Consider the following 27946-nt stretch of genomic DNA (forward strand, 5'->3'; position numbering starts at 1 on the left):
TTCGTATCACCTGTTTATGCTAATTTGACATGGAATATACAGTGCCTGCAGCATTACGTTTAATGTAAAGATGACAGCGAGAAACAGCTGCTTGTTGTGGTGTGTAGCAGTGGAGATAACCACAATAATTTCTCACTTCTTGTAGAATTTAAACATAGTTGACGTTGGCAGGTTTCCACACACACAGTGCAGAGCTGTGCATGCTGGTGATAACACCACTTAATGTACAGTTAGCAGTAAAAAAAAAAAAAAATAGCCCTTATCTTTGGCTCCCTTTCGAGTCAAGCTGTATATCTTCAGTTGTGCAGTCTTATTAGACCTCTGCTAAGATTGAAGGTAGAGCTCCAATCAACACAAGTGAAAACACCTGTGGGGCTGAACCATGGCTGTGTATTAGCTTTAGATTTGGGAGTATGAGGCAGCTCTCCATGAGCATATTCTAACCATAACCTGTAATAACAGGAATTTTCATATGAGGCATTTTGACATGTCGCATTCAGTACAAATACACAATTAATGATGGCTGAGCTACATTTAGCTACCTCAGTTTCAGGCTCCCTGGCATGGACCTTTTTTTTCACAGCATAGCCTAAAAAGCACAGGTGTAACTGATAACATTGATGATGGTTGTGTTCCATTTCATCGTCCAAGCAAGCAAAGCCGGTGAGCCAGCATGCACAATACCAGGGCCCTGAAACCAGCAACGCAAAATGGAATGCAGCCATAATTGATGTTATTGTGTTTGTCCTGCAATGATATGTCAAAACGTCTGCTGTGAAAAAAAAAAGGTCTATTGTGTATGCTGGCTCGCTGTCACTGTCATGGCTTACGGGACACTCGAATACAAAGGAGTCATTGTTAACATTATTAGCATCAACTGTATTTCTCTTCCTCTGACAAGTCAAAATGTCTCCTGTGAAAAAGGCCATGTATGGTAACATTTTACAAATTTTTACACGTTGTACTGACGCAGTAGTCGTGCTGTAGTATGCTTTACATATTTATTCACATGATTAGCGCTAATCATTTGTATGTAATGCATTTTGCACATTTATTTTATCAGCTAAAAAATACATCTGTGCACCAGAAATCCCCAGAATATATTGTCACCAATAATACATTGTGAATATGCAATATTAATAATTATTGGTCACAGTATATTCTCAGGTTTTCTGGTTCCTTCTGGCTGGAGTGTAGAGGAGGAAGTACAACAGTCTTCATTACTGCAGTAGCATCTCATCTCATCTTTCATAATCTTGCATATATGTGCATATATATGTACTGTATATGTAGATATAGAAACAATGTATGGACATGAGTAGGTGCTATGTTTTGGAATATAGATATCAAAGTGATAATGAAACAGCTGCTATATGTTAGCTGAAAAAATCCAGGCCAGTTTTCTGTTGTTTATACATTTGATTTTACATGCAAATCACTAAAACCACATTTACTGTGCTGTATTTTTATTGGTTGCTCCAACAGTACTGTCAAACAGACTGAACTTAAAACCTGTACCAAGAGGTCACATATTCTTATATTTCCATGAAACATATTAAACAACTTGTAAGAATTCCTGAGCACAATGCTTTTTACAGACCTTTTATAATTTTATTTGTTGAGATATTTTTAAATGATATATTTCCTTGCAATGCAAAATATAGATTGCAAAATTTATAATCATATGCAAGCAAATAAAGTGTGGCTAGGGCCAAGTTCATATGCATCCTGTGGACATCTGGCAAAGTTTAGTTTAGTTAGTTAAGTTAATGTTATATTTTTTTTCCAAAGCTTGTGGCATAAACTCAAGCCAGCCTAGACTTTTGAGAGTAAATTATTCATATGTATATAATCATCTACCAGAAGGTGAGGTTGCTGATTGCATTCAGTTTTTCTGTGACTCCACAGTAATTATGTCATCCCAACAAAACAGTGACATTTTTCAGTTTTGAACCTGAAGAATGAACTTGAAGCAGTAGGTGAAATGCATTTTCTACATTTAAAAAAACAAAACAACAAAACAATATTTTTGCACAAGAGATGGCATTTTGAAACTGTCAGCCAGTACATATTTTTAAATTCATTGTTGCTCTCAGGATTTTACACTTGTCAAGGCACACTACGCAAAGAGTATTCAGGTACAAAGAAAATAAACTTTGATTCAGCTTTTACAGATTTTTGAATAACCTGCCGTCGTGTGCAAGAAGAAACCCAACAGCTACAGTATATGAACCAACTGCTCTGAACCTAGTCACCTGTCAGACACCGGCAGCTGTTAAGGGTCATTATTTTACAACCAACCCTGGTCTGACAACATCATGATCGCTTTCACGTCCACATCATCTCAGTCTACGGACATCTTCAGGTTTGTTGCCCACACTGCAGAGTTTGCGACTCACTGTCAGTTATCCTCCATGAAGGAGATACAGGTACCTGATATAAAGAAAAACAGCCAGCTGCCCGCAAACACTCACCTCTTTCAAAAACTTTACCCTCAGGTATTATACATGTCAGTTACAACCAGGAACACCAACCACTGCTCAATTTCTCCCTTCTCTACCAACTCCCTAAAGGATGCTTTCTCTCCAACAGCCTGTTTACTTTGCCCTCACCAGTGTGAAACTGACACCGTTTGGTTTAGTTGGTCAGTTTTGGCTTGACTTCACCCTACCCCAGCAAATTTACTACTTTGATTTCTACAGAATTTAGTGAGTAAAGCCAGGAATCGAACAACAAACCTTTTGATTAGTGGACACCCCACTCTACCTCCTGAGCCACAACCAGATGTTCTTAAAGGGAACTGGTAATGAGAAATTAGTTTTTGAAGTGAATGACAAAGGCATTCAGAGCAAATAGCAGATGATGTGTAAAATTCTTTGTTTGTTTGTCGACAAAAACAACTGCTTCGGCTGAAAAACTCACACACCCAGAAAGGCAGGTTGGGTCCACGGGTTCATGCTGTTGATGGCAAATTCTGAACCGTACCATCTGCTGCCTCAGCAGAAATCCAGATTCATCAGACCAGGTTATGTTTTTCTGCAGTTTTCATGAGCTTTTGCAGCCCATCTGCCTCAAGGTTGGATGTGTTGTTCTGAGATACGTTTTTTTTTTTTTTTTTGCTCACTGCAGTTTTAAAGAGAGGTTATCTGAGTAACCATGTTACCTGTCAGCTCCCACTAGTCTGGCCCTTCTCCTCTGACTTCTCTCATCAACAAGGCATTTCTGTCCACAGAACCGGATTTCACTGGAGGTGCTTTCTTTTTCTGAGCAAAACTGTAGTAACTGTTGTCCGTGAAAATCCTGAACATCACAGGAGATCAGCGGTTTCAGAAACACTCAAACCAGCCCTTCTTCGTTACTAACAATCATACCACAGTCAAAGTCACTGAGTCGCGCATTCTGACGTTTGATGTGAACAAAAACAGAAGCTCCTGATCTTTATGCATTGCACCGCTGCCACACGATTGGCTGATTAGATTAGTACATGAATAAGCAGGTGCACAGGTGTTCCTAATAAACTGCTTGATGAGTGCATACAATCAAATCAGTTACACAGATGATTTATTATAAGATCGCTTCCTGAACATTTCACAATCAGCAGATGGATTTATTGGCAGAGCAGTTTAGTTCTTGAAATCACGCTAATGATCAGATCTACTGTTGGAAGGTCTGACGGCTTCAGAGACCCTCAGCCATTCAATTTACAGGACTCAGTGTTCTGAAAGCCAAACACAAGCAGGGCACCGTTCCCACTTTCATGTCAGCTGCTGCAGTTACAGGGACATTTTGACTTGTCAAGTGTTTTGTACCTCACTTGCCGCTTTTGATAAATCCAATACATAATTCATAACCATCTATATCAAGATTGATAATAATTATCGAAAATCTCTTTTACAATTCACATGACTGGATGTTATGAATGATGAAAGGACTCAATAGGACAGCGTTCTGAAATGAAATAATTATGAATTATTGTGGCGAATCTGTTCTTCCTTACCCACAAAACATCTGGATGTTGTAGAGCGTTGGGTCATCCTCTAGAGGGGCCAGCTGCTGGAGACACAGCTGCTCACATCCTCCATTGAAACCGTCAGAGCAGTCGATGCCAATGTGGTGGTCGTAGCACCCGGTCCCATCCTTCATAGGACTCAACCCTGGAGGGCACTGTGGGAGGAATAAGTGTTTTTAGATGACAAATGTGAGCAATTACACATTTTTGCTTCATTCAGGGACACTTTCTCAGAGCTGCCTCAACAGTGGGAAGCTGCCGCATTAACACTAATTCCAGATGGGACAGGTAAACAGACCTGATAACATCTGTGCCACAGAATGCAAACTGACAAATTTCTGTTCCCATTAGTGTGGCATGTGTGGGCACTGAGCTTGGTGTGTAAAGCTGCACAACGCCAGCTGTTTCATGTAAAACTCCTCATGTTATCAGCCTAAATAACAGCATGAGGCTGTGTCAGAAGGAGCACTCGCACAGGCTTTAATCACTGGTGAAACAAAGTGCATGAGAAGTGGCATAATTAGTCAATCAACAAGTTGATGGAGAGAATATTAGTTGATAAATATGATAATCTATTAAACCTTTAAGTCCTTTATCAAGTAAGCACGGCTGCTTTCAGCTTCTAAAACGTGAGGATTTGTTGCTTTTCTCTTATAGAACTGTAAATCTAAAATGTTTGGGTCAGACAAAACAAGCAGTTCTATGTGGAAATTGTGACATTGTGATATTTTATAAACTAAGCAAACTCTATGATTCATCAAATAGAAAAAAAGAATTTCAGATTAATTGATAATACAAATACAGTTAGTTTCTGGCTGACAGTGCCACAGTGTGCAGTGTAATCAGAGCAAGCTGGACTGGAATAGATAATATATCAGAAGTGTATTATAGGTCTATTTAGTTTGCTATATTAGAACGTGTGGGGAAAGATCAGAGGGCCAGCACACGAGGGGGTTCTGACTTGTTATTAGCCACCAATGCACTAAACTTGGAAGAGATGTGAGAGGAGTCATAGTGGAGTAATAAGGAGTCATCCACTTCATCACCTTTAAAATAAAACCTGAGCTGCATGTGTCAGAAGAAAGTGCATCAAAAGACTCGATGCATATGTGACACATGGTCCAGTTGTGGGGTTAGGGCGGAGTCAAACCTGCTTCTCCACACCAGAGAAACAAGCAAACTCACGAGGGACAAACAGGAACATCTACGCGTGGACGTAGATGTGTGGGTGGACAGGAGGGACATGTTCCTGCTAATGTCAAGGTGTTGCTGAATTGTCCCGACCAAAATTCTTACTCATCTAAACTGACCTCTCTGTTTTGATCCACGCAGCAACTCTGGGTTGACAGATTTGTGCGTTTTCTGCAAAATGTTGGTTATTATGATAAGGAGTGAGAGGCTGGGGTTTGGGGGATACTCAACTATGACCTGGCAACCCTCAACTTCAAAATGCATTATGCATTGTCGACCAGCTGCAGTATCAGTGGTGGAATTGGTGATGAGTGGTGGTGAATCTAAAATGTTCAGTATCAAAGGTTTCAAATGTCACAGAATTGAAAACATCTTCACTGGACAAAAATTAGCATCAGCTGACATTATATTTAAATTTCAGTGGTTAAGTGCTCAATAATTTGTGAGGTGAAAATGCCTCCCAAAGCAAATTAAGATATCAGGTCTTTTTTAAAGGAGAACTAAAGTGTAAGTAACAGCTCGGCTCGGCTAATAAGAAAGTTCTGTAATCGATCCAAACATGTTTCTTCTTTGAAATTAGTTGGAGAAATATTTAGTACTACTACTAATGCCTCCATCCCTCTTTTAATGAGTGGATCAAGAGCAGAGCTCTTACTGCATATGGTTCATTAAGACGTGAATATTATTTATAAGGATAATTAGCCGCAGCTTGGCCAACTGATTTGTCTGTCAACGGTTTGTTTTGTCAGGCGTCATTTTACTCTGAAAATCCGATCAGCAGCAGCCTGAGCGTCACAGACACACAGACAGGCGAAGCCTCTCAGGGGAGATCTGATGTCCTAGTGAAAGATTTCACCATAAGTTCAAGAGCTGAATGAAGAAGTTTTTTTAATGAATTTACGGATCAGATCGAGCGCCGCTGTGACGCTGTCATGAAACTCTTGAGTTGTGTCAAATCAACAAATGACAGAACAAAGCTACAGAGTCTCAGGGGAGATTTGAACATGGCTCACAGCAGATGCGTCACAGAGAGAGCAGCTCACCACTTTAAGGGTTTTATACATTTTTCTTGTAACATTTTCTTTAAATCTATCACCTCAAAATTTCTATCAATTAAATGAATAATAAACTGTTTTAAATCAGAGAAAAAAAATCATGATACCAATCTGAAAACAATAAGAATTAGAAGAATGATGTTATTATTTGTTTGTGTATTGTGGTATTGTTGTGTCTCAGTGCAAGAAAAGTGCATTGCTCCCGCCACTGCTCAACTCATTCAACATTCAGACACAGCAAGTAAATTCTTTACTGCATAATCAATTCTCAGTTTTCACAAGGGGAGTTTTAAAGTTTTATCTTGTATAAATTACACAGCAAGAAAGCTATTGCATAGCACTCCCACTTGATTATTTACTGTGGCACAGGGAATGACAAGAACAGTGATGAAATGGCAGACAACCAGAAACCTTTTTAAAAGGATTCTTGTTCTGCTGAGCGAGATGAGGCAATACTGCAGGTTAGAAATTTACATTTCCATACAATCCAAAGAGCACTGTCTTCATATTTGAAGAGTGAAATGAAATCCTTTCGTTTTTTAAACGTGCAAAACAGCAATGGCTGTCGTAGATAAACTTTAAGAAATTAATAAAAAAAAAAGACTCTAAATTATTAAGTTTTTACAGAGGCCATGGACAACTTGCTAATTAAAATGCACTGTGTGCTGGATGAATGTGCAAAAGAGGTGTGAGACCTCACTTCACCCCGCTTCCTTCCTTCCACCGTCTTGTTCAATATTTCCCAAGCAATTTTTTCAGAGAGCTGTCAAGTCAAATTCACATTATGTTTTCTGTCAGCTATTACTTCAAAGGAAACTTTGATGGAGTGCATTTTAACAAGGCGCCGCTACCTTCAGAACAGCGACTAGGCAGTTGCTTTCCTCCAAGCACTGACAGGTCAGCAACTGCTTATTTTATTATTTAGGCCGACTGTATTCATCAGCAAGTCCAGGTGGCTCATTTGACTAATAAACTCTACATGCTTGTTGTGGATTCCAGTCTACTGAACAGCTTTCGTGGAAGTACAGTATACCTTACATATTTTTTTCTCTGTTTAGGTTTAGTGTGTGCTATTAAAAGAACGAGTGGTTTGACATCATTGCATTTTAGAATTTTACTTTATTTCACAATGCCGCATTTCTTGATTTATTTAAATGTGTCAGAGCTGGTTTGTCATGTAAATATCTCACAAAGAACTGATACAAGCTGCATGCTTCCTGAGCCTGTTAAAACCCAGTATTTATCCTCCATTATTCATACAGAGCTTAGCGTTAGTTAAGGCAGAGCATTGAGTTCTTAGGCCAGGAACGCACTGACTGCGCAGCAGATGGTAGGGTCAAAATTTGCCATCGACAGCATGAATCCATGTTGTGTCAACAGACCAGTCTACCGGTGGTGGTGGTGTAATCGTGTGGGGAGTGTTTTTTTTTCTTGACACACTTTGGGCCTTAATATCAATCAATCATGGTTTGAATGTCACAGCGTCTCTGAACATTGTTGCTGACCACGTTCGTCCCTTCACGGCCACAGTTCACCATCTTCTAATGGCGACTTCCAGCACGATCACGCTCCATGAAGTCGTCTAAAGTCGTCTCAAACTGGTTTCATGATCGTGAAAAGTGAGTTCAGTGAACTTCAGTTGCCCCCCCCCAGTCTCCAGATCTGAATCCAGTAGAACACATACACACACAAATCTGCAGAAATGATGTGGTGTCTCAGAGGAAAGTTTCCAGCGTCTATGCCAAGAAGAACTGAAGCTGTTGAGAGAGCAAAGGGAGGAACTACCCAGTATTAGTGTGGTGTTGTATGCAAAGGTTTGACCACCCTGTGGGAAAATTACACATTTTGCTGATGTGAGAAGTTAATACAAACCCTGCAGCAAACGGACATTAAATGAGCCTTTTTTTCAAATATTAATGCACTGATATTTTTTCATATTTTATGTTCATGAACTTAAAAGATAGCTTTTTGTAACCAGTATCTTTCTGTTTTCACCCTTTCTTCCTGCAGATCGCTTCCAGCTCTGAGGCTGTCTTACACTCACAGCATGTTTAAGATCTACCCACAGATTTTCAATTATGTTCAAGTCAGGGGGGATCTGGGGGTCGTTCCAAAAACTTCAGCTTGCATTAATTGAAGCAGTTCATGTTGGACTTTGCGGTATGCTTTCGTTCATTGTCAGTCCTGACTGCCTGCAGGTCATTTGCATCTGGAATTTGCTGATATGTAGTGGAATCTATTCTTCCCTCCATTTGTGCAATGTTTCCTGTGTCACTGTCTGCTACACGAGCCCAAAGATTATTATTTCCAACCTCATGTTCAACAATTGTCAGGATGTTCTATGTAAACCTAGTTTGTGGAACCGTGCACCGCCATCCCCTGTATCTGCCTTCCTGCAGCTCCTTTGCAGTGATACTAAGTTTTGGTCTGTCTTTTCTGTCCAGCAGACGTGCAGTTTGATCTGAAACTTTTCTTGGTCTTCCAGAACTTGTTTTGACTTCCTCTTAACGACATTTCAGACAGTAGAAATTTGATGCTGGAAGTGCTTTGATATCTTTTTATAGCCTCCCCTGCTGCGTAGGCATGAGTTAGCTTCATTTTCAGATCCTCAGTCAGTTGCTTAAAGGAGTCCATGGTTGTTAAAGTGTAACCACAAGTTCTGAAGAGCCAGAGAATTTATTATGCTCTGGAACTGTCAGCAATTCCTGTTGACAGTTCTTCACCTGCCTAAAACGTCCTAATGAATCAATTAAAAACTAATGACTTAATGAAGTCTAAGTGTTTACAAGTAGTTACACGTGCTCAAACCTTTTGCACATGCTTCAATTACTGTTTAGTTTACTTTTAAATTCAATAAATAATAACAGTGCTTTAACATTTGAAGAAAGACTGAAGAACCTAATTGTAATGTCTGTTTGCTCCGGGGGTTGTATTTACCTCTTTTCTTTTCTTTAAATTCTTTTTTTTAGTGTGTTACTTCAAGGTCCGTTCAAACAGTGAGTGTCGTATTAGTCTTTTTCCATCCAAGCCTTCTGTGAGACACAATTACAACTAAGAGGAAAATCAATCCGAGTTAAAATCGATAATAGAGAAGCAAGTGACAACCAGTAAAGTAAATACCACATGCATCAAAGAAGTATTTACTTTTTTTCACAAATAAACAAAATGTTCAAACTTCAATCAACTGTAACATGCATATATATGCTTGAATGACCTGTTGTAGTGTGCTGCACAAACGAAATACCATCTGCTGGGTAGATAAGCTGCATTTGAGGATCTTATATGGTGTAAACAGAAGAACTCAGAGCTCAACTATGGCTGCTTCTCATTACCTTAAAACGTCTCCCCATTCCCCTCACTTGGCTCTTACCTCGTAAAAGACACAAGGAGACGACGCGAGGAGAGAGGAATCGAGGCAACGTGTTTTCAGAGAAACGACACATTCTTTCCTCTGACTCATCACCTGAAATGACGTTGGTTTCTGATGACGACGGCACAACTGGATCAGCTGTCGGTCTGCAGGTGCTAAGAGCTTTGTGTGCCTTGGACTTTGTATCTGCAGAGATAATGTGATGCACTGTCCAAATAATAATAACTACTGCCAGCACAGCAGTGTACTGATGTCACCCAACGTGATAAAAGTGAATGTGAAATATCTCTGCCTGTTTCCCCCTGAATAAACAGGTTGACAAGCATCTGCACATTCATTACAAACCTGCATTTTGTATTTACAGTGTGAGCAGATCTGTCAAACCAATTCATACAGTTACTGCTCAGACACTGGAAGCGCATAAATCAACTATAGGCTTTATTTCTCAAGGTATTTGTATCTGTATTTATTGATATTCTGTTTGTCAATTCATTAAGCAATTATCTAGGTAATGATGATGTCTGGAAATGTGTAAAAATAATCTTGTAGCCTAAGTGTTTTGGTGAAAGTGGAAATCAAGTAGCATCAAAATATTCTTTCTACCTGACGTACGGAGATTTTCAACCTGACAGAAACTGATATTTAATTAAAAAGTTCAGCTTCAAAGACTCTCTGTATATTAAATTAACCATGATACATGTTAAAATGAGAAAATGGCCAAAACTGAAAAGTAAAACCTCTCCGATGAATGCTGAGAGTTGTTTTATGCTTCCTTCGCTAATTAAGAACTCAATCATTTTAACTCAATCAAGACGTAAATGAAATCTAAACTCGCTGGTGATGTTACGAGTCAGTTGAAGCAGTTATTTGTCACGGAACAAAACTGCAGTGATGTAGTACGAGAACAGCGTACAGTCACTAAAGCTTCCCACTGAAGACGTGTATCGGTCTGAAATAAGACTTCCACAAACGATGGTCTCATGTTTCCTCGTTCAAAGCCGCCGCCATTCAGTGACCTCACCCCTGGATCCCTGCTCCTCTGAACAGGACAACAAGTGCTCCAACCATATCTGTCCTACCAGTGGCCTCCTGTATGTCACTCCCATTCATCCACCCCAACCTCCTCCTAACATGGACTATGTTGCTCTCTGTGCTACGTCAGCGTGGCTCTGTTCTTTTTTTAATAAGGGAACTGAGATGTCCGTCACGGTGGCAGACTGGAAGGTTTTCCAGGTCAGCTGAGGAACGAGGAGAGGTGAAGTAAGCTATGCTGCGATTCAGAGGTAGATGGTGCCAATATACACATTAATATAAAATAAAATCATTGCCAGTATTTTGGCATTACTTACATAGAAGAGGGGATCTGTTAGATGTCTCATATTGATGGCAGAGTTTAAATAGAGAGGGCAAAGTATGGAAGGCCTTGACACTGAATAACCTCAGCTATGGTGACATAGCTGACACACTGAAGTGTGTTTGTAACAGTTCAGATAAAGGTAACGGTGAAGAAGCCCCAGGCAGGTTGAAACTAATAGACCTTACAGGAGACTTTGGTCAATAACCAGTCTTACATCCAGCACCAAGCAGCAAACGAATTCCAATAGTAACGGCAGGTCATAGACAGACACAGAGAGCAGATTAGTCAGCAAGGTAACAAGGATGGGGACAGGATACTTACAGGCAGACACGGCAAGTAAACAAGATAGATGATTTGGCACGATGGGTAGAGAGGAGGTATATAAGCCAGGGGGAATATATATGAGGAATGAGGATCAGGTGTACAGGTGGGTGTGGTGATCAGGTGATGGGAAAATGTGGGAACACATCGAGGACATCCAGCAGACAGGTGGAGAGGGAGAAGGTCTGGAGAGGTGAATGCAGGGCCAAAGGAAAACAGGTCAGGTGTTTCTACCATTAGCTGGGTTGTTATGCTTCAACCTGCACTGATAAGCTAAATGAGACTTTATATGTGGCTTGATGAAATGAGAATTTAAAAAAATACCACTTCTCTCATTGACCTGAGTTCCAGGCGACTTGCCGTAGTGACAAATTGCTACTGTGGAGACTCCAAACTACACACTTCAGTCACATTTGGATTCTCATTTTATAACTGCTGTAGAAAACTCAACTGTACGTCAAGACACAAATGCATTTAAGTATTTATGCATTATGAAGAAAATGCATAACTCCAGTTCAACCCAAATAACTCATGTAAAGTTGGTTTACGATGCTATTCATGTTCACACTTGTTGTGACTGACGGCTTCAAATTCTCAACTTGTTGTATTCATATGAATCTTATGACTATTGCTTCAGAAAATATTGTGCTAAGAGTACTGGCAGAGTATTGATCTGATGCATGACTGCTTCAGTGTATCTACCTTATGAAGCCCTCCTGACCAGGTATGTACGTGCAGAAGCACCGGCTCAGATTGAGGCCACATGTCGACTGAGCGCTCCCTGGTCTTGCTCCCTTGATAAACTGATATTGATTTTGTCACCCTGCAAGGGACCATTGCGACAAATGATTTATTACCTGTAATGCAAAGAGCACATGAAACATTGAATCTCTTAACACATCTGTGGCGCAGAGTCTAAATCACTGCAATCAATGGATGTGTGGATATGTGGTGAGGGCTGAGAGGAATTTGTATTGACGGGTTGCTGCACTGTAGCTTGCCAACCACAGATAGCTCTGGTTATTGACTGCCATAATAGGCTTCCGACATGCCGGAATAGCGATAACTCTGGGCCATTTTCCAGCTTGTCCATAGGATGATAATCATTAAGAATATGCGGCTGCCAGAGTCTTTGTCTGTGGATTGTTATCACTTGAGATTTCCACAAATCTGGTCTATAATCCTGGGTAATTCATTGATAATCCTCTGTATAAAACCACTCCCCAAGTGAACGGTCCCCAAATCCTTCAAAAATTTTATCTGATTAAAACTTCTCTCGTTGTTTTCTTCGGAAACGAGTCTGTGGCCATGAAAGGTGGGATACTTTTAATGACTCAGCATAAGCGGCATAATAAGGAAATAATCCTGATTAACAGTTCTTAGCAGAAGTCTTGAACGGCTTAGGTGGAGAGAGCAGGCACAAGTGCTTTCTAAATTTTATTCTAGGCGATTTATTCACACAAAAGAACAGGATATTCATGTTTATTTAATTATTTCGTGTCTTACATTCGTCTCTAAAATAATATGATATCCATATGAGATTTCTGAGTAGATGATAAATAGCTCTCACTTGGAATTTGAGGTCTAACAGCATTTTACAACATTTCAAAAAAGGTTGAGACTCACTGTGGACTTCGATATGATTCAATCCATCCAGTTTTAGAAAAATATGAACTTTTAAACTGATAAACTGCCTACATCTCACACCATTCTACAATTATTACAGGTCAAAACCTCCGTGGGCTCTAAAAAGCAGAGGCAACTTGAAATATGATGTATAAATAAAGCTACAGACATGTGGAGCTACATCCATTATTTCGCACACAGAGGCTTGTCAGTTTGAAAAAGACGCCGATATTGTTGCTTGCTGCAGGTCAAAGTGTTATGTTGCACAATTCAAAAGGCTTTGAATGATTGCTGTGGAGAGGTGTGAACCCTGACAGGTCACACCAGGAGAGACCTCCATAGGGCTCAATTGTGGACTTTCAACCTCTCAATCTCAGGTCAGACACTCACATTATAAAAGGTTCCTGTTGCAACTGACAGTGTTCTCAAAGATAGGAGGGTAAAGGAGGCGCCACTTCCCACAGTTAAATCAGGTATTTTACTGAGCCCAAAGGTTGGAGAAGTGGGATCAGGATGGAGGCTTAACACATATCCTTCACTTGATCCAAAAATGAATGACATTAATCAGAATGGGTGACTCTACTGATCAGTATGACCAAGTTAACCTTACTAGAATCTGCAGTGAAAAGCACTAGAAGTGAACCAATAATCCTGTGTGGCATTCATATATCTGCAGCTAACTGCACATGGTCATCTCTCTTCTCCAAACGATGCACAAGTCACTAGATAATGACCATTCACTGACATTAACAAAAGGGTCTTTGAAGGCAAAGTAATCACCATTTATCTTAGACCATTTAATAACTGGACAGTGAGTGAGAGTGCTGTTTCGCCCCGCAGTAGAAGAAGCTAGCGGTACCAAGCCTGCTGTGGAAAACCCCTTGAACCACCATGCCTTTTAATCCTGTTTCTTAATGGAGATAAATTCCTGCAGTGCTTTTGAGGCTTAAGGGAATCAGCACTGTGCTACTGCCAAACAGCAACAAATCCCTGCAAGAGGAGTTGGATAAGCTATGCACTTTTCAAATTTGTCTGATAGGCAGATCGCTAGGATAAGTGCAGTGATTGAGGACTTAAACAGCAAGGTAATGCATGCATGAGAAAGTGTTCATCATTCTTCAACAGGGTCCGAGTGAAGAAGCGCCAAAGAGTCTTGGTTTATTTAATTGTCTTTATGAAAATTGTAAAACTAATTACACCCACTGTTGTTGATTTAATCCACTTTTATTAATATATTTAACTTGGTTTCCTGACTATGAAAATGATGTGCAATGGTAATATGCAGGTACTGATGGACATTTTGAAGTGGTTTTGGACCGGTCTAAACACTACAATACTTGAACGCCATTTCTATAGAGAAGAATCCAATCAGAGGCACAGATCAGAAAGGTAGGGAATTCTCAACACCGAGGCTTAGCAGTTGCTAACAATACACGACGCTTTAGCTGCTGAATTCTATCAAAACTAACACAGAGTTTAAAACTGAACCGATTTCATCTGCAGATTGTGTTTCCAGTTTTCTCAGCATCATGATCTGTAGCACCCGCTTGGTCATGTGACAGAAGTTTAAACTTGGTGATTGGATGTTCCTTGCCAAAATGCACCTTGGGAATCATAGCTAACTTCTCCCCAAAAACATTTATGTGCACAAGCTTGTACTTTCAACTTTTTATCAAAGAACCAGACATTTTGTAAAGCAGTTGTTAAGTGCCCCAACTGTCAGTCACATAATATCTAATGAATGTGACTTTTACATCTGGAGCCAGGACCCAAAAAAGCTCCTTCGACTTCACTTCAGGACTCCATATACTGTATGGCACAACTATTAATTCTGGACAATATCTTGGCTGATGTGTTGCACACAAACAAAATATTTCAGGACTGACATTGGAAGCTTCATCCTGTTGTTAATTTAAAAGCCTGGGCAGCGTTTTAACTGGGCTCTACTCTCCTTCCAGGCGGACGGGATGGTCGGACAGCACATCTTACGAGCTGGCCCTTAGAGTTGTAAGATTACACGTGCAAAAACAGCAGCACAGAGCTCAGCATGTCGTTATGATGGCAACAAGGTTCCGGTTATTTTCTCAACCATATGCAATGCATTGTATTTTACTATCCAGTGAATTTGTGTCGGCTGTGTAGCGCACGTGCGGTGAAAAGGTCATATCAAAAGTAGCTGCAGGGGTTTTAACTATATCACAGTGCTTTATTATGTTTCCATGTCTGTGCCTGCGAGGCTTTGACTGTTCATGTTGTTTTATTTCATTTACAGACTGTCCTCAGCAGAAAAAATGACAGCATTGGTTATTTGCTCAAATGCCTAAAGTGACTTGTGTTTAGAGTGACCTGACAAGGACCTCTCGGGCCTGTGCGAGTAATGACTGTTTTTCCTCATAAGAAAAGGGGAAGCAGCATGGTGCTGTTAAGGCTGAAGTACGCCTCAAGTGAACTCAGTCACAACTCGTCCCAGTCTGACGATGCCTAAAGGCAAACGCTCTTACACCTGTTCTGAATAGCCACACTTGAAGGCGAGGTGAAAAGCCTGCTGTCAGAGCCTCTTCCTCATTCTCCTCCTCCTCTTCCTCCTGCTTCCCTGATCAGAACTCTGCCTCTTTTGCATGTCTTAGTTGTTTTGACATGCTGGATTGTACTAAAGGGGGTAAAAGTGCACGCTGTCAAGTCGTGGTTTGAAGGCATGCATGGTGTTGTACACAGAGCTAGTGACTGTGTAAAGTGGGCCCGACCAATAATGGATTTTTGGGGCCGATGCCGATATTAGGGAGTAAAAAAATTCCGATATATATATATATATATATATATATGACAACACTTGTGAAAAAGATATGTAAACTTTACAGTTTAAGAATAAACTTTATTGTCCAAAATGACATCAGTGCAGTGAAACGGTAATATATATATATATATATATATATGGACATGTCGTGGAGGCTGCCGTCTGCGACCCGTTTCCTGCTAATGGTTTGTTTTATCCATGACCGAAGCATTTCAGTGTATTTCAACTGAGAAGACACTGAGAAACAATGTCACTGTGCTGTTAGGAGTGTCATATTAGTTGTCGATGAGGACAATAACAGATAGTGTCCTTTACTTTGAAGGATGTTCAATCATACGGCGAATCAGATCCATGAAAATGTGTAAATTCAGAATGTCAGAAAAGTCTTTACCTTATTCTATACATGTGTGCACTTATTACAGTGTGGTTGCTGAGTTTTCAGAAAGCTGTATTTCACTCTATGGCTTGAGTACAGTATTTCCCCTGGGCTGCACTTGTGTAATCATGTATATTAGCGCCACGTATAACTTTCATGCTGTAATGAAACAGCCTGTTATAGGTCTATACAGCATCAAGAAGTATATTGACTGACACATCACACAGAAAACTGGGATATATTTGCCAGAAACTTAAAAGGTTTTTCCACACTGCGGAGCGAGAAGCCCACAGGAGCATCTGTGTCAAGTTCACAGGGAGACTTATCTATTCTGAAGAGGTCTGTTCAAGAAATCACATTCTGTGATTTCAACATATTCCAACATTTCAACTTTCCTTTCATGTTTCTTAATAGAGAAAGTTGTCTTGAGAGTTTTTCCACAGTGCGGTGTGATGAGATAAGCAGCGTGTGCCAAAGGTCAGCTTATCCCAGGGCGCTCGGCTTTTCAACCCGGTCTCCTGTGGATGTTATGGTGAGTAAGTTCAGTGCTAGGAAAAAAAAAAAACAAAAAACCTGGCTATCTAGTAACCCTTCTCCCCTCCTTCACGGCAAAGTGCAAAAAGCACAACAGGGATGGCGCTCCGGGTCAAACGGACACGTTGCAAATGAAGACCTTTTCGTAAAGAGAAAGATCATTGGTTCTGACCCCGGGTCCTTTCATTTACTGTCTGCCGGAGCGGATAGTGTTACTGTCAGGAAGACTCAGTCTGACACTTTTCATCTAAACCTTTAATGATGCAACAATCTGTGTCCAGCTGTACCCAGCTTCTACCCACAAAGTGCTTCAAGAAGCGGACGTTATTTACTAAACTTTGTGAGCTTAAAGAATTTCAATGTGATTTTCGGTGTTGTCACTCGGTAAATTAGTGGCAGAAACTTTCTTTGTCGACTTAAAAAGAGATCCTTGTTAGTGTGAGCTGAATTCCTAACAAAGAGAAGTCACATATTACTTTTAAAAAGACAAGCATTATTTTTATACTGTGTGGCAAGTGCCAGCTGAAGTCCGGGGTTTAAGTGAGAAGTTTCCTGATCTAATGAGATGATGTAGCTTTTTTTGCTGCTGTCACCAGACAGACACTTTCTTGGTCTTTAAAAAGGAATCAGACATTTTCAACAGGGTTATTTGAGGTGACAAAGTCAAGGTGAAATACGTTAGACATGTAACACCACCGCTGAACACTGACAAAACAAGCAAATGGACCAAGCAACAGCTGTAAATATGCTGATTTTTAAATACATTTATAAATATATATTATTTTTATTTTTGTTTTAAATGGTTCACAGTTGCATTTCCTGTCAGTTCCACCATTTTACAGTTCACTAAATGATTGATGCAGACTATTTTCAGTTCAGTTTGGAGGAGGAAGCTTTAACCTTGTTAAATTTAATATTAAGGACATGTTTAATTTAATTCTCCACTGCAGGATTTTTCCATCAGTTATAGTTCATGAAGATTTTAACTGCTGTAAAAAATACCACAATTGTTTGTCGAATGCAGCTACAGGTCCTCTGGTTTACTGTACTGCACTGGGACGTGGGAACGGAAGCAAAGCAGCATTTATATAGGCAACACTTAAACATTATGACGAGATTTCAAAATAATGGTAGTGTAACAACATATTGGAATGATTGGTTATATAAATCGCTGTATTATTAATGTGCTAATGTGCTTAGTTCCCTTGGTAGAGACCTTACACTTCAGCACAGAGAACAAAGCTTTGCTGCCTCATCTATGATTGATGTTCAAGTCTTGGATCTTTCTGAGAGAATATTAACTGTAAATAAAAAGATTACATGAGCTTTGCACGTCTTCCTTTCAGGCAACAATGGGAGAGCAGGTAGGGCAGGTCCAACAATGTGCTATCATTAGTTAGCACGTCTTTGTAAATCAGGCAGTAGCCAGGTTTCCATCTTCAGTGGATGTTTATGTCACATCCTTCAGGTATGTGATGATTTACTCACTAATCTGTTTGCTTTTTATCAATACACCAACTTTTCCATCTCAACAGCTTCCCTGCAATATTTCAAGTGTTTCTTCCAATTTCTACATTTTACATTTTTTTTTCATTCAAATTGTCATTTTAAATAAAAACGTGTGGATGGGAAAAGAGCACCTGATTCTCATGGATGGTCGGTTTAGCTCCTGTTGTTTCACACTATCAAAAATGGCTTCATTTTGTGCTGTGACTGCCCCGACGAGCTGCGTGTCACAGCCGCCGCCGCCGCCGCTGCTGCAGCTGCAGCTGTTGGTAAGCACGCCAAATTGGCTTGCCAAAAGTACAATCACTAACTTCTCATTGTCTTTAGCACGCCAGCGTGATCGTGAGCCCTTTCAACCCTCACAGTATCTTCGCCTCACATCTCTCCCTCCACCCCCTTCAACTCTCCCGCTCCCCCTCGGTGACGGCGCACCACGCAGTCTGAAAACCTCTGAGAAAACAACAACCTCCATGTTGCCTGAAAGACAAAAACTGGGGCAAAAAAAGGCCAAAAATCACCCACTGCTGCTGCCAAAGCCTAATTGCTGTGAGCAAAAGGAAATAATTGAGGGTGACTCAGACAAGCGTACGGACATTTTTATTACCTGCTCTCTCCTCATCTGGATTTCACCAGTTGGATAAACTGTTTATAGGGATTTTATGAAGTACATCAAACTGAAACTGTAAATGAGGGCCACAAAAAAATTTATTTTGAAAAATGTCCCTGCCATTTTTACTGAAAAAAGCATGATATGTAAGTGTTCCTCTTCTTTTTAAGCAGATACCAACTTGTTAAATAAATACTACTTGAGGAACGTTAACAAAATCCTTATAAAACATATTTTATTCAACAATTTACAGTTCCTTATCTTCAGCAGAAGCTTGGATCAACCCTCCGAGTCTAAACACACACTTGCACATGAATCCAATGACCCTCAGAGAGAATACATCAGTAGCGACAATCTAATGTGCTCCTATTTCTCTTTAGGGCTGAGGTCTGGCTATATCTCTGCCAGGTATTGACTCCACTCAACACTGCTTAGTGTCCCACAATGTGATCCCAGTCAAGATTGGTTTTTGCTGCCTAAGGGGGAACTGCGCCATCAGAGTGGAGAGAAGAAGAAGAGCTTTAGCCAGCAGCATACAGTAGGATGCTGCTGGATGGTAATAAAGGTATTAAATGCACCTGTAGGTGGTGTTTGTTGCTGTTGTTGTTGTTCAGTATGGAATATAAAATGTACTCCAGCTGCGTCATGTGTTTGGATGGAGCACCGTGCCGATGCTCGTACAGCATGGGGGCTTTGATGGAAGACGACACAGTCTCATTTGAACTGGTGTTGAGTGATGACTGAAAGAAAAACACTTCATCATTTGGTTGATGAGCAAGGCTCATTGTTTCTGGTTTCCAAGTACCAACAAGGACCTCTTGTTTGTCACAGGAGGACCTCTTTGTGCTGTGTGTGTGTGTGTGTGTGTGTGTGTGTGTGTGTGTGTTGATCATCAGGAGAATTGTGTGACATTATTTTTCAGTGATAAGTACATAACTGTTGGGGCAGCGCAGGAGTCTTTACAGAGAGAGAGTTATTACATTTTGATTGTATTGCTGTGGAAGCCATGTGTTCAGACTGTTATTGTCCTCTGTGCTTTTTCTACTTTTTTAATGTTTCACCTTTTGAAAGTATGAACTACGACAGGCTGTAGTTCTGTATTTAAAACCATAATTTAGCACGACAGACCACAAAGTATGTTGTGACTCCTTCATTAAAGGGGAAGTCCACCAATTTTACACATGAAATTCTGTTTACCGCTCACAGGGAGAAGGCATGCGTGAATAATTGAAGGAGATGAGTATTTACAATGCAGAGGAGATCTAGCAAAAAGATACGACCCAGCTGAATTTGGGGAAATGCATCACCTACATTGCAGAGCAAAAGTCTGGACACCTCAGCTCTGTAGCCGTCTCGAAAACACAATATTAACAGATAATTACTGGAGTTGATGAAATAGATTTCTACTACATCCACAATAATCTGCCGCAGCCTTCCTTGATTTCTGTTGTTTAGGACAATTTGTAAAGCAACTGGCCACAACTTGCTTCACTGCAAAGTGAAAGACAACGAAAACTGCTTCTTCTCCAACATGCACAGGCCCGATATTACAGTGACCCACATCCTCATGCGTAAGAGCAAACCGAGTGTGTGCAGAAGATTAGGCAGCTAGTTTGGTTAGCCAGCAAGTTGCCCTGGAAATAGATCCCAGAGCAGTTAGCTACGATAACTAATCCAGAGAGCTCATTTCTGTGTCAGACAGTTGTTTTAAATGATTTATGTCAGAGTTTGAGCTCATTTGGAAAGCTTGTGTTCTTACCTAGCATGACCCAAAGTCAGAATGGCCATAACTGTGTTACTGAGACCCTTAAAAAAAAGATGTTGGATGAAAAATTCATAAATAAGGATTATAGTTATTAATATACGTAGTGGGCATGAGTGGAGTGAGCATTCTCGTGGAAGCCCGGTATTCATGTTAAATGATGTTTCGACCCATCATCAGTTCCCTGCAGAGGATATCAAGCTGTTCAGTCATAAATCTACCGAGCAAACATTACACCACTCTGTAACCCTGACCTGCCGTACCATTACACCGCCTTCGCACGGGCGAATGCGTCGAGTTCTATCACTCACAAAAGAAAAGAGCAGACAACTGGCAGCTTGACCCGGCCTTATATTCACACATCTGCCTAGGCTAACCTATAGGTGGTTTCCCACTGGCTTCATAGGCAGTTTCATCTAAATGTCATGGCCCAGTGGTCCAGCTGAGCTCCACTAGTCCTACACACGTCAGCTAGTTATACAATACTGAACCATCACCACTATCTATCTTTCTAATAATGATTAATTACCTTGCACAATATTGGGCTACAGTAAACGACTTCTCTCCCACATTTATTTAAAAAAAAGTTGAATTTGTGAATATGTAAATATTAACAATTGAAACAAGATGTTTCCTACTTCACTGTACAGTCCATTCTCAGTGTGTGTGCACTACAAGCTTCAAGTTTCTACATCACACGTAAGTTACATGTTGGACCTTGACTGATCACTGAACCAGCTGTGATGTCACACAGAGCAGGTCATGAGCAGGTCTAGGTTTTATATTAATACTGTGAAAGTATCAAAGCCTCAGTCCACAGAGAAACGCACACAGCCTGTATTCAGAAACTGAGCCTTAAAACCAGCCGTCAGGACTTCTGGAACTTTGTGATGTCACAACAAAGCAGTCACCAAGCCCCGCCCACCTGGACCCACCATCCAAACCTTGCAGGATTTTGGTTTCTCTGAGTGTTTGACCTGAAATCTTCTATTTCTTTATTAGATCACAAAGCAGTCAGCCAATCAGAAGAGAGGCTCAGATCCTCCTCTCTCCTGATTGGCTCACCGACCTGTTGTTACGGGATCTCCAGAGAGAAGCCTGAGAGAGGAGATGTAAAACTATATTTGTTTTTGGTTCTTAAAACTACAAATATATCTTCTTATGGATCAAAGTTTCAAATAAAACACTGGAAAAGTGTAAAATATGGAAAAGTTTAGCATGGAAAAAACTTTCCTTCTTCAGTGGATGAATGTGAGAACAACCTCAGGTATCAAACCCATGTCACACACACACACACACACACACACACACACATCATTCTGCACAGTGAAGGTCAAACATCCAAAAAGGAAACAATAAGTGAAACACATTTTTGAGTGAATGGGCACTTTAAGAAAGAACGCACAAGAAACAAGAAATCAGAGCAACAAACAGGACCTCCTTCTGGGCAAATATATAATGAAATTCCATTTTTCTTTTCCTTTTTTTTTACATTCTTTAATGTATTCCTTTTTAAGTAGAAACTGCCAACAAACACACTGAAACTGAAAGCTTGAAACTCAAAAGCATTCTGAAGTCGAGGCCCCTCCGGCCAAATATGTCGAGGTATTTTTGCATCAGCTGTCAAAAATAAAAACACCTGCTTTGACTCTCTGACCCTAAAAAGTTTCAGCTCATAGAAAACAGCACGGCAGCAACTTTTCTGCCCTTTGTAATTCATAGGGCAAAAATAAAATACATGGAAACATGTATATATATCTATATATATATATATATAGATATATATACACATACACTTTCAGCACAGTGAGAACTCCTCTCTGTGGGATGATGCATCCTTTCCAAACCATCAGGGGAAAATGAGATGTAATTTATTATAACTTGGAACACATGTATCTGTGTGAAGGATTAAATACAAGACTCCAGCTACTGTACTGTCCCAATAAATATGGCATTAATCATCGTTTATACCTTGGACACACACAGCCTCTCTTTCTCCATGAAGCAGGCGTGCAACACAAACAGCTGTAGAAAAAAAAATAAATAAATAAAAAAGCTCTAATGATAAACATTTCTTGTGTACCAGAGGTTTATATATGAAGCCTCACACACACACACACACACACACACACACACTGTATGAGCTGTTTGGACAGTGGCCAGCTATTCTCGTCATTCCTTCCTTGTGGCAATCTGCTCTGTCAACAACATCCTTGTTTTCCACCATTTTGCAGGCGAAGACAAGTGACAAGACGGAGCTAATTAATCTCACAATCATCCTGTGATTATTACGCTCTCACTTCCACAGGCGCCACACGCTGCCTCTCCCCGGGAGCGCAATATATCAGGGAGACTGAGCGAGTCGGTCAGCGCAGACCGCCAGCATCAGTCGACTCTCACACAAGGAAAGATATTAAACGCAGACAGGACGGCTACTGGCAGCGCAGATTCAGACAAGGTGTTAATTGATTAGGGTGGAATCAGAGTGCTGGGGCCCAGCCAGTTTACCACCCTTATTAGATGGATGAGAGGCTCATTTATAAGCTCGACAGTCACAAGATAATTACTAAAACACACAGTAATATATGCAACAGCAGCTGGGAGCAGAGGAGTGTGGTGATGGACACTACGGGTGTGTGTGTGTGTGTGTGTGTGTGTGTGTGTGTCAGTTTGTGGGTGGAGATCAAAGGCTTAGCTCACTAGCAAATGACATTACGAGTTAGTTGTGGCATATCTCATTCAAACAGAATACCAAACACTTAAGGGAACTGTAATGAGCTATTTTTAAAGCTTAGGAAATCAATCAACAAACATTCAACCACTATGAACATCTGTCTACATCTCAGTAGTCTCAAACAGTCCCTCCTTAACTTATCTGCTTCTTCCCATCTGCGTCTCTTATGTGAGTAATTTGCATAAACAAGACAATGTTTACACCCGTTATTAAAATGTGATCTGTATCCCGATCACATATCTATCTCGTATACAGAGATTGTATCTAGATATAAGCGGATTGACAAGGCAAGTGCATTTACTCCTGTACTTTCAAGCTGAATCCAAAATGACCCAAAACACATTTTAATGCCAGGTGTAAATGCGATACTTGACATCTACAGCCGATTCACCGCCACATCAAATTACTTGAGGTTTGCTCTCGAGGACAGAGATCCGATCTAAATGAGGACAATGAGAAAGCACTAAAAAAAAAAAACAGGTCTAAACGCAAAGGCAAGATCGCATCATTTAGTATAATGTATCTGGATCCAAATCGCATTTTAATACCAGGTGTAAAAGGGGTGTAAAAGTGCTGGGTAGATTTGTGCTGCCTCTTTCATTCAATTTGTGCTGGCAATCTGTGTGTAATTAGTGTCTGATTTACTAGGACAGCAGCAGCAGCGTCTGGGACTGACCTCCAGGCAGACTCAGCAAATGAAGGAGAGGTTGGTAAAATGCAGTTAAGGCGCCCCGATGAGATCACCAAGCTTAAAAAATAAAATGGAAAAAAATTCTTACTGCACGGCCACAGCTCAACCAAACCTGCGAAATACAATCCATTGCTCAATAACTTGCAATACAGCCTAAAGTTGCGGGGCCTAATTATATTATAAAACGGAATAGGAGTCATTAACTGGGAAATAAAAGTGAGGATCAAAACTGAAAAATGATAAAGCAAAGGAATAACACAATAAGATGCAGAAAAGAAAAAGTTTATTAAAAACAAACAAAGTGATTGTGGAGCGGAGAGAGAGAGAGAGAGAGAGAGAGAGAGAGAGAGAGAGAGAGAGCGAGAGAGAGAAAGGCAGGTCCAGCAGAAGCTCAGAGTGGAGCAGGTGAAGGGGATAAGATGGTTTGATTGATGTCTCAATAGAATACAGAGGTAAATGCAGCCAAACGTAACAGATGTCTGATCAAAAGAATGCAAGTCCCGGCCTATTTTTCACAATCCTATTTTAGTCCCTCTCACTTTTATTCTTCAGGTCGACTGTGTTACTTTGAGTTGAAAAACATACTGGAAAATCACCTTCACTTATTGCCCCGCAGCAACGAGTGCTTTACAGACTCTTTTGCTCTGGGTTTCATCTCACAGGCTTCACACAGCCCTGCTCTGCTGTACGTATTACCAGAGATTAACGACCTGCAGAGACCACTCAGGGCCAACAGAAGCACTGCAGAAATAAAAAAAAAGAAAATATTAATATTCTCAACATTAGACTTGAATATAAATCAAAGATAAGGCTGTAAAGGAACGGCCTCTTTGTAGTAAAGATGTAAACACATTCTCTACCATATCAAGTTATAGCATATCAAGATAACCAAATATGATTTTAAGTAGGCTTGGTGCATTAAAAATACAGCAGACGTTTGCATTTCTTTTACTAACTGTTTCATGGGAAGCACTGAAGCCACTGTCAACTATTTAAATGTGATAGTAACCACAAAAATGCCTATTTTTAGATACATATATATAATATTAGATTTTTCTCCTGAAACCATACAGAGGAAGTAGATTCAGTTGTATGTTGCTGTATATATAGATGTTAATATTTTTAAGCGCTGCCCACCACCAAGCCCCTAGATATGGTGGCCAAAATATATTTTTGATGGCCCAAATGTAAACTTACTTAAAACTACAAGAAAAATGCATTATTATTTTTCCTATTGATTTAAGTACGTTAGCCAACATGCACAGCATTAGCGTCCCTTCAACCAGAGGTGCTAACGTTAGCAAGGGAAGCTTCACATCGGGGTGTCACTCAAATTCCTGTTTCCATTCACTCCTAACTTTTTTGTTGCCGTTTTGTTTTTCTCATGGTTCACCTTCTGCGTTTCTGGTTCTTCTGTAATGGTGTTAGAGGTTAGTAAACCCACGTCAGTAGCCCCAGCAGCTACTAGCTAGACGGTGACGAGTACAGTACGTTTTATGTTGTGCTAACGGTAACATCACAGAGCGTTTTGCCCGTTGATAATTAATCAGCAGTTGCAAATTTTTAAAGTCAGCAAACTATTCTGTCTGCAAATTATTTCTGAGATGGTTTAGAGTCATGATTAACTGTGTTTGTAGAATACAAATAAAGATGAATTCTGACAAGTCATTCTAATCTATTTGTTCCCCACATTTGAGCAGTGATTTGAATATAAATTATAGATTGCAAGTAAAAACGTGCGGCTCTAGTGAAGTGTGGGTTTAATAGATTTATTTTAAGCATGTTTTTTTGGTTTCATTTGTGGTTATAATGGAGTCAACATTCACAAATGATGGGAAAACAGAAAAATGAGGCTAAGTACTGTCAGTAAGAGCAGAAACTGACTTTGTTCTTTTTTTCTTCTTTTTTTTTTGCAAAGGTTCCTAAAAATAAAATCAAAATATCACAGCATTCTTCAACATGCTCACAGGGATGGAAATATAACAGGGCAATAAATAATTAATATGGATACAAAAAGGAGAGTCTCATGGCACCTCAGAGCGCTGGCGAGAAATCTTCTCACTGTTTCTCTTTGGATCCATGTCAGACTAATTTCAGGGGGAAGAATTTATATTTATTTTATTTTTTTTCCTGATGCTTTTGGCAAGGATTTGCAACACAACGCAACGTAAAGAAACAGCCTTCCAGATGCTGCTGAATACAAGCAGTTATTTAAAAGCATCCAGTAATTATATTTACAGGAATAATATCACTTCAAAATATCGACTTTTTTGTGCTTTCCAACACGAGGAGAGAGCGGGAGGAAAAGAAAAAAAAAAAAGGATGTCTCAACTAAGTAAAACATAATCAAATGCCCGTGAGACTTCAAAGCCCTTGCTGTAAATCTTCTCTCTGTCGTCTTTTGGTACAAGATGGAAATTGGATGGATATTCTGCTCTCTGATACTCCAGTGCAATGTTGTTGCAACTCACTGTGTGTAAAGCAGTGTCTGGTAGTTTCCAGGTAATCCACATATTCACAAGTTAAACTAACAAGTGAGATAGTTGTGCTGAACTCTCATAACTTGAGAAGAGTGGCCTGAGCAACGCCTTCATGTGACGAGAACCCGGTGAATGGGCGACACTTTCAGGAAGTTGTAAAACATTTGTGATGGAATCTAATGGCTTGGCCTTCAAGAGCTCAGAAGCTTAATTGCATTAGCTAAGTGCTAACAGCACCAGACTCCACTGAAAACACCAAGTGAATCACAAACACAAACAAGCCAAAATTATTCTTTGAATCTCTGAAGAAGAGAGACACTGGTGGAGGCTGAATGCCACTGTTGGTAGACTGCACTATTAAATATGTCTGGACCTTTTTCCAGTGTCTGTTGATTGGGGATGCAACTTGCAACTATTAGATGGAACTGTCATGAAATTTAGTAAAGACACTCATGGTCCTCAGAGGATAAATAATAAGGTGTGCACTCTCCTGACTTCTGGTCAGTTTGACACTGTCCAATACTTAGGACCAAACTTACGTCCCGGGTCAGACCTTGCATCGATGCGTCTTTAGTTATCTGATCTCCAGCGGTCAGCTCCAAGTACGTCAGTTCACACCTGGCTTTAAAACGCTCACTGTTGGATCTCACTTCCCGCTCTATATGCAAATAAACATTTATGCATTGTTGTTTTTAGCCCATCAATCAGATGCGGCCGTCTATGTGTTGTATTTTTCTTTTTTTGGGGGGGGGGGTCAAAGTGTAGCCTTTAGCTTAATGCATTGCTGTCAGTAAAACAAAATGCTGCCTTTATTTAGACAAAAGAAAAATACTTTGTCTTCCAAAGAAAAGTTTAATTATGGATTTTACGCAACTGTGTGATAATTACAATGTGAAACGCCTTTTGTTTTTAACACTTTCCCTCTAAAGTATGACGTTCAAGATCACGAGTACTTGACAGCAACCATTGTTGGACCATCTCACTAATTATGAGACCCGAGCGTCGTGGTCACGATTACTGTCTGGCAGGGATACCCGGATACAGCGAAGACAAGTGTTCCTTCCATGATTTATTTATTTATTTTTTGTGGCTCCATCATATCCTGTCAAGAATAGAGCTCCACTGCGCTGCTCCACGGCCCGAGAGCTGCGTCAATCAAAACTGCAGAGTTTAACGCAAAAACACACTGGTGTTGACTGAATATGAAATTCAGCATCTTGCACAATACTGTAAAATGTCTGTCAAACTGTGATCTACATCTTTTGTATTTCTGTGCAGTTTTTTTTTTGTAGTTTTTCACCTTCAAGTTCCCAGATTGAAGTTGCTCGATTCTTTGTCAGTTTATAGAAGCAGCACTGCTGGAAAAAAAATATATATATCTGAGAAGGGCACAGCAGGAATGGAAATGGGATGTCCTTAATTTATATTACATCTGATTGCAACAGGAATATACAGAGAATACAGAGGATGCTGCACATGCCATAGATCTCAGATTCCAAACGTATAAATCTTAAATCCAGTTTCCATCTCCCA

General features: G+C 40.2%; 1 protein-coding gene across 1 annotated transcript in view; it reads right to left on the reverse strand.

Moving 5' to 3' along the window:
• The window catches only part of astn1 (astrotactin 1), a 376673-nt gene that overhangs the window by 198874 nt on the left and 149853 nt on the right, over positions 1 to 27946 (reverse strand). The window contains exon 14 of the mRNA XM_022748096.1: positions 3998 to 4164. Within this exon, the coding sequence (XP_022603817.1) occupies positions 3998 to 4164 (167 nt within the window). The remainder of the gene's footprint in view (positions 1 to 3997; positions 4165 to 27946) is intronic.

The sequence above is a fragment of the Seriola dumerili genome, unplaced genomic scaffold, assembly GCF_002260705.1.
Source record: "Seriola dumerili isolate Sdu_G_001 unplaced genomic scaffold, Sdu_1.0 BDQW01000116.1, whole genome shotgun sequence".
Classification (NCBI taxonomy): Eukaryota; Metazoa; Chordata; class Actinopteri; order Carangiformes; family Carangidae; genus Seriola; species Seriola dumerili.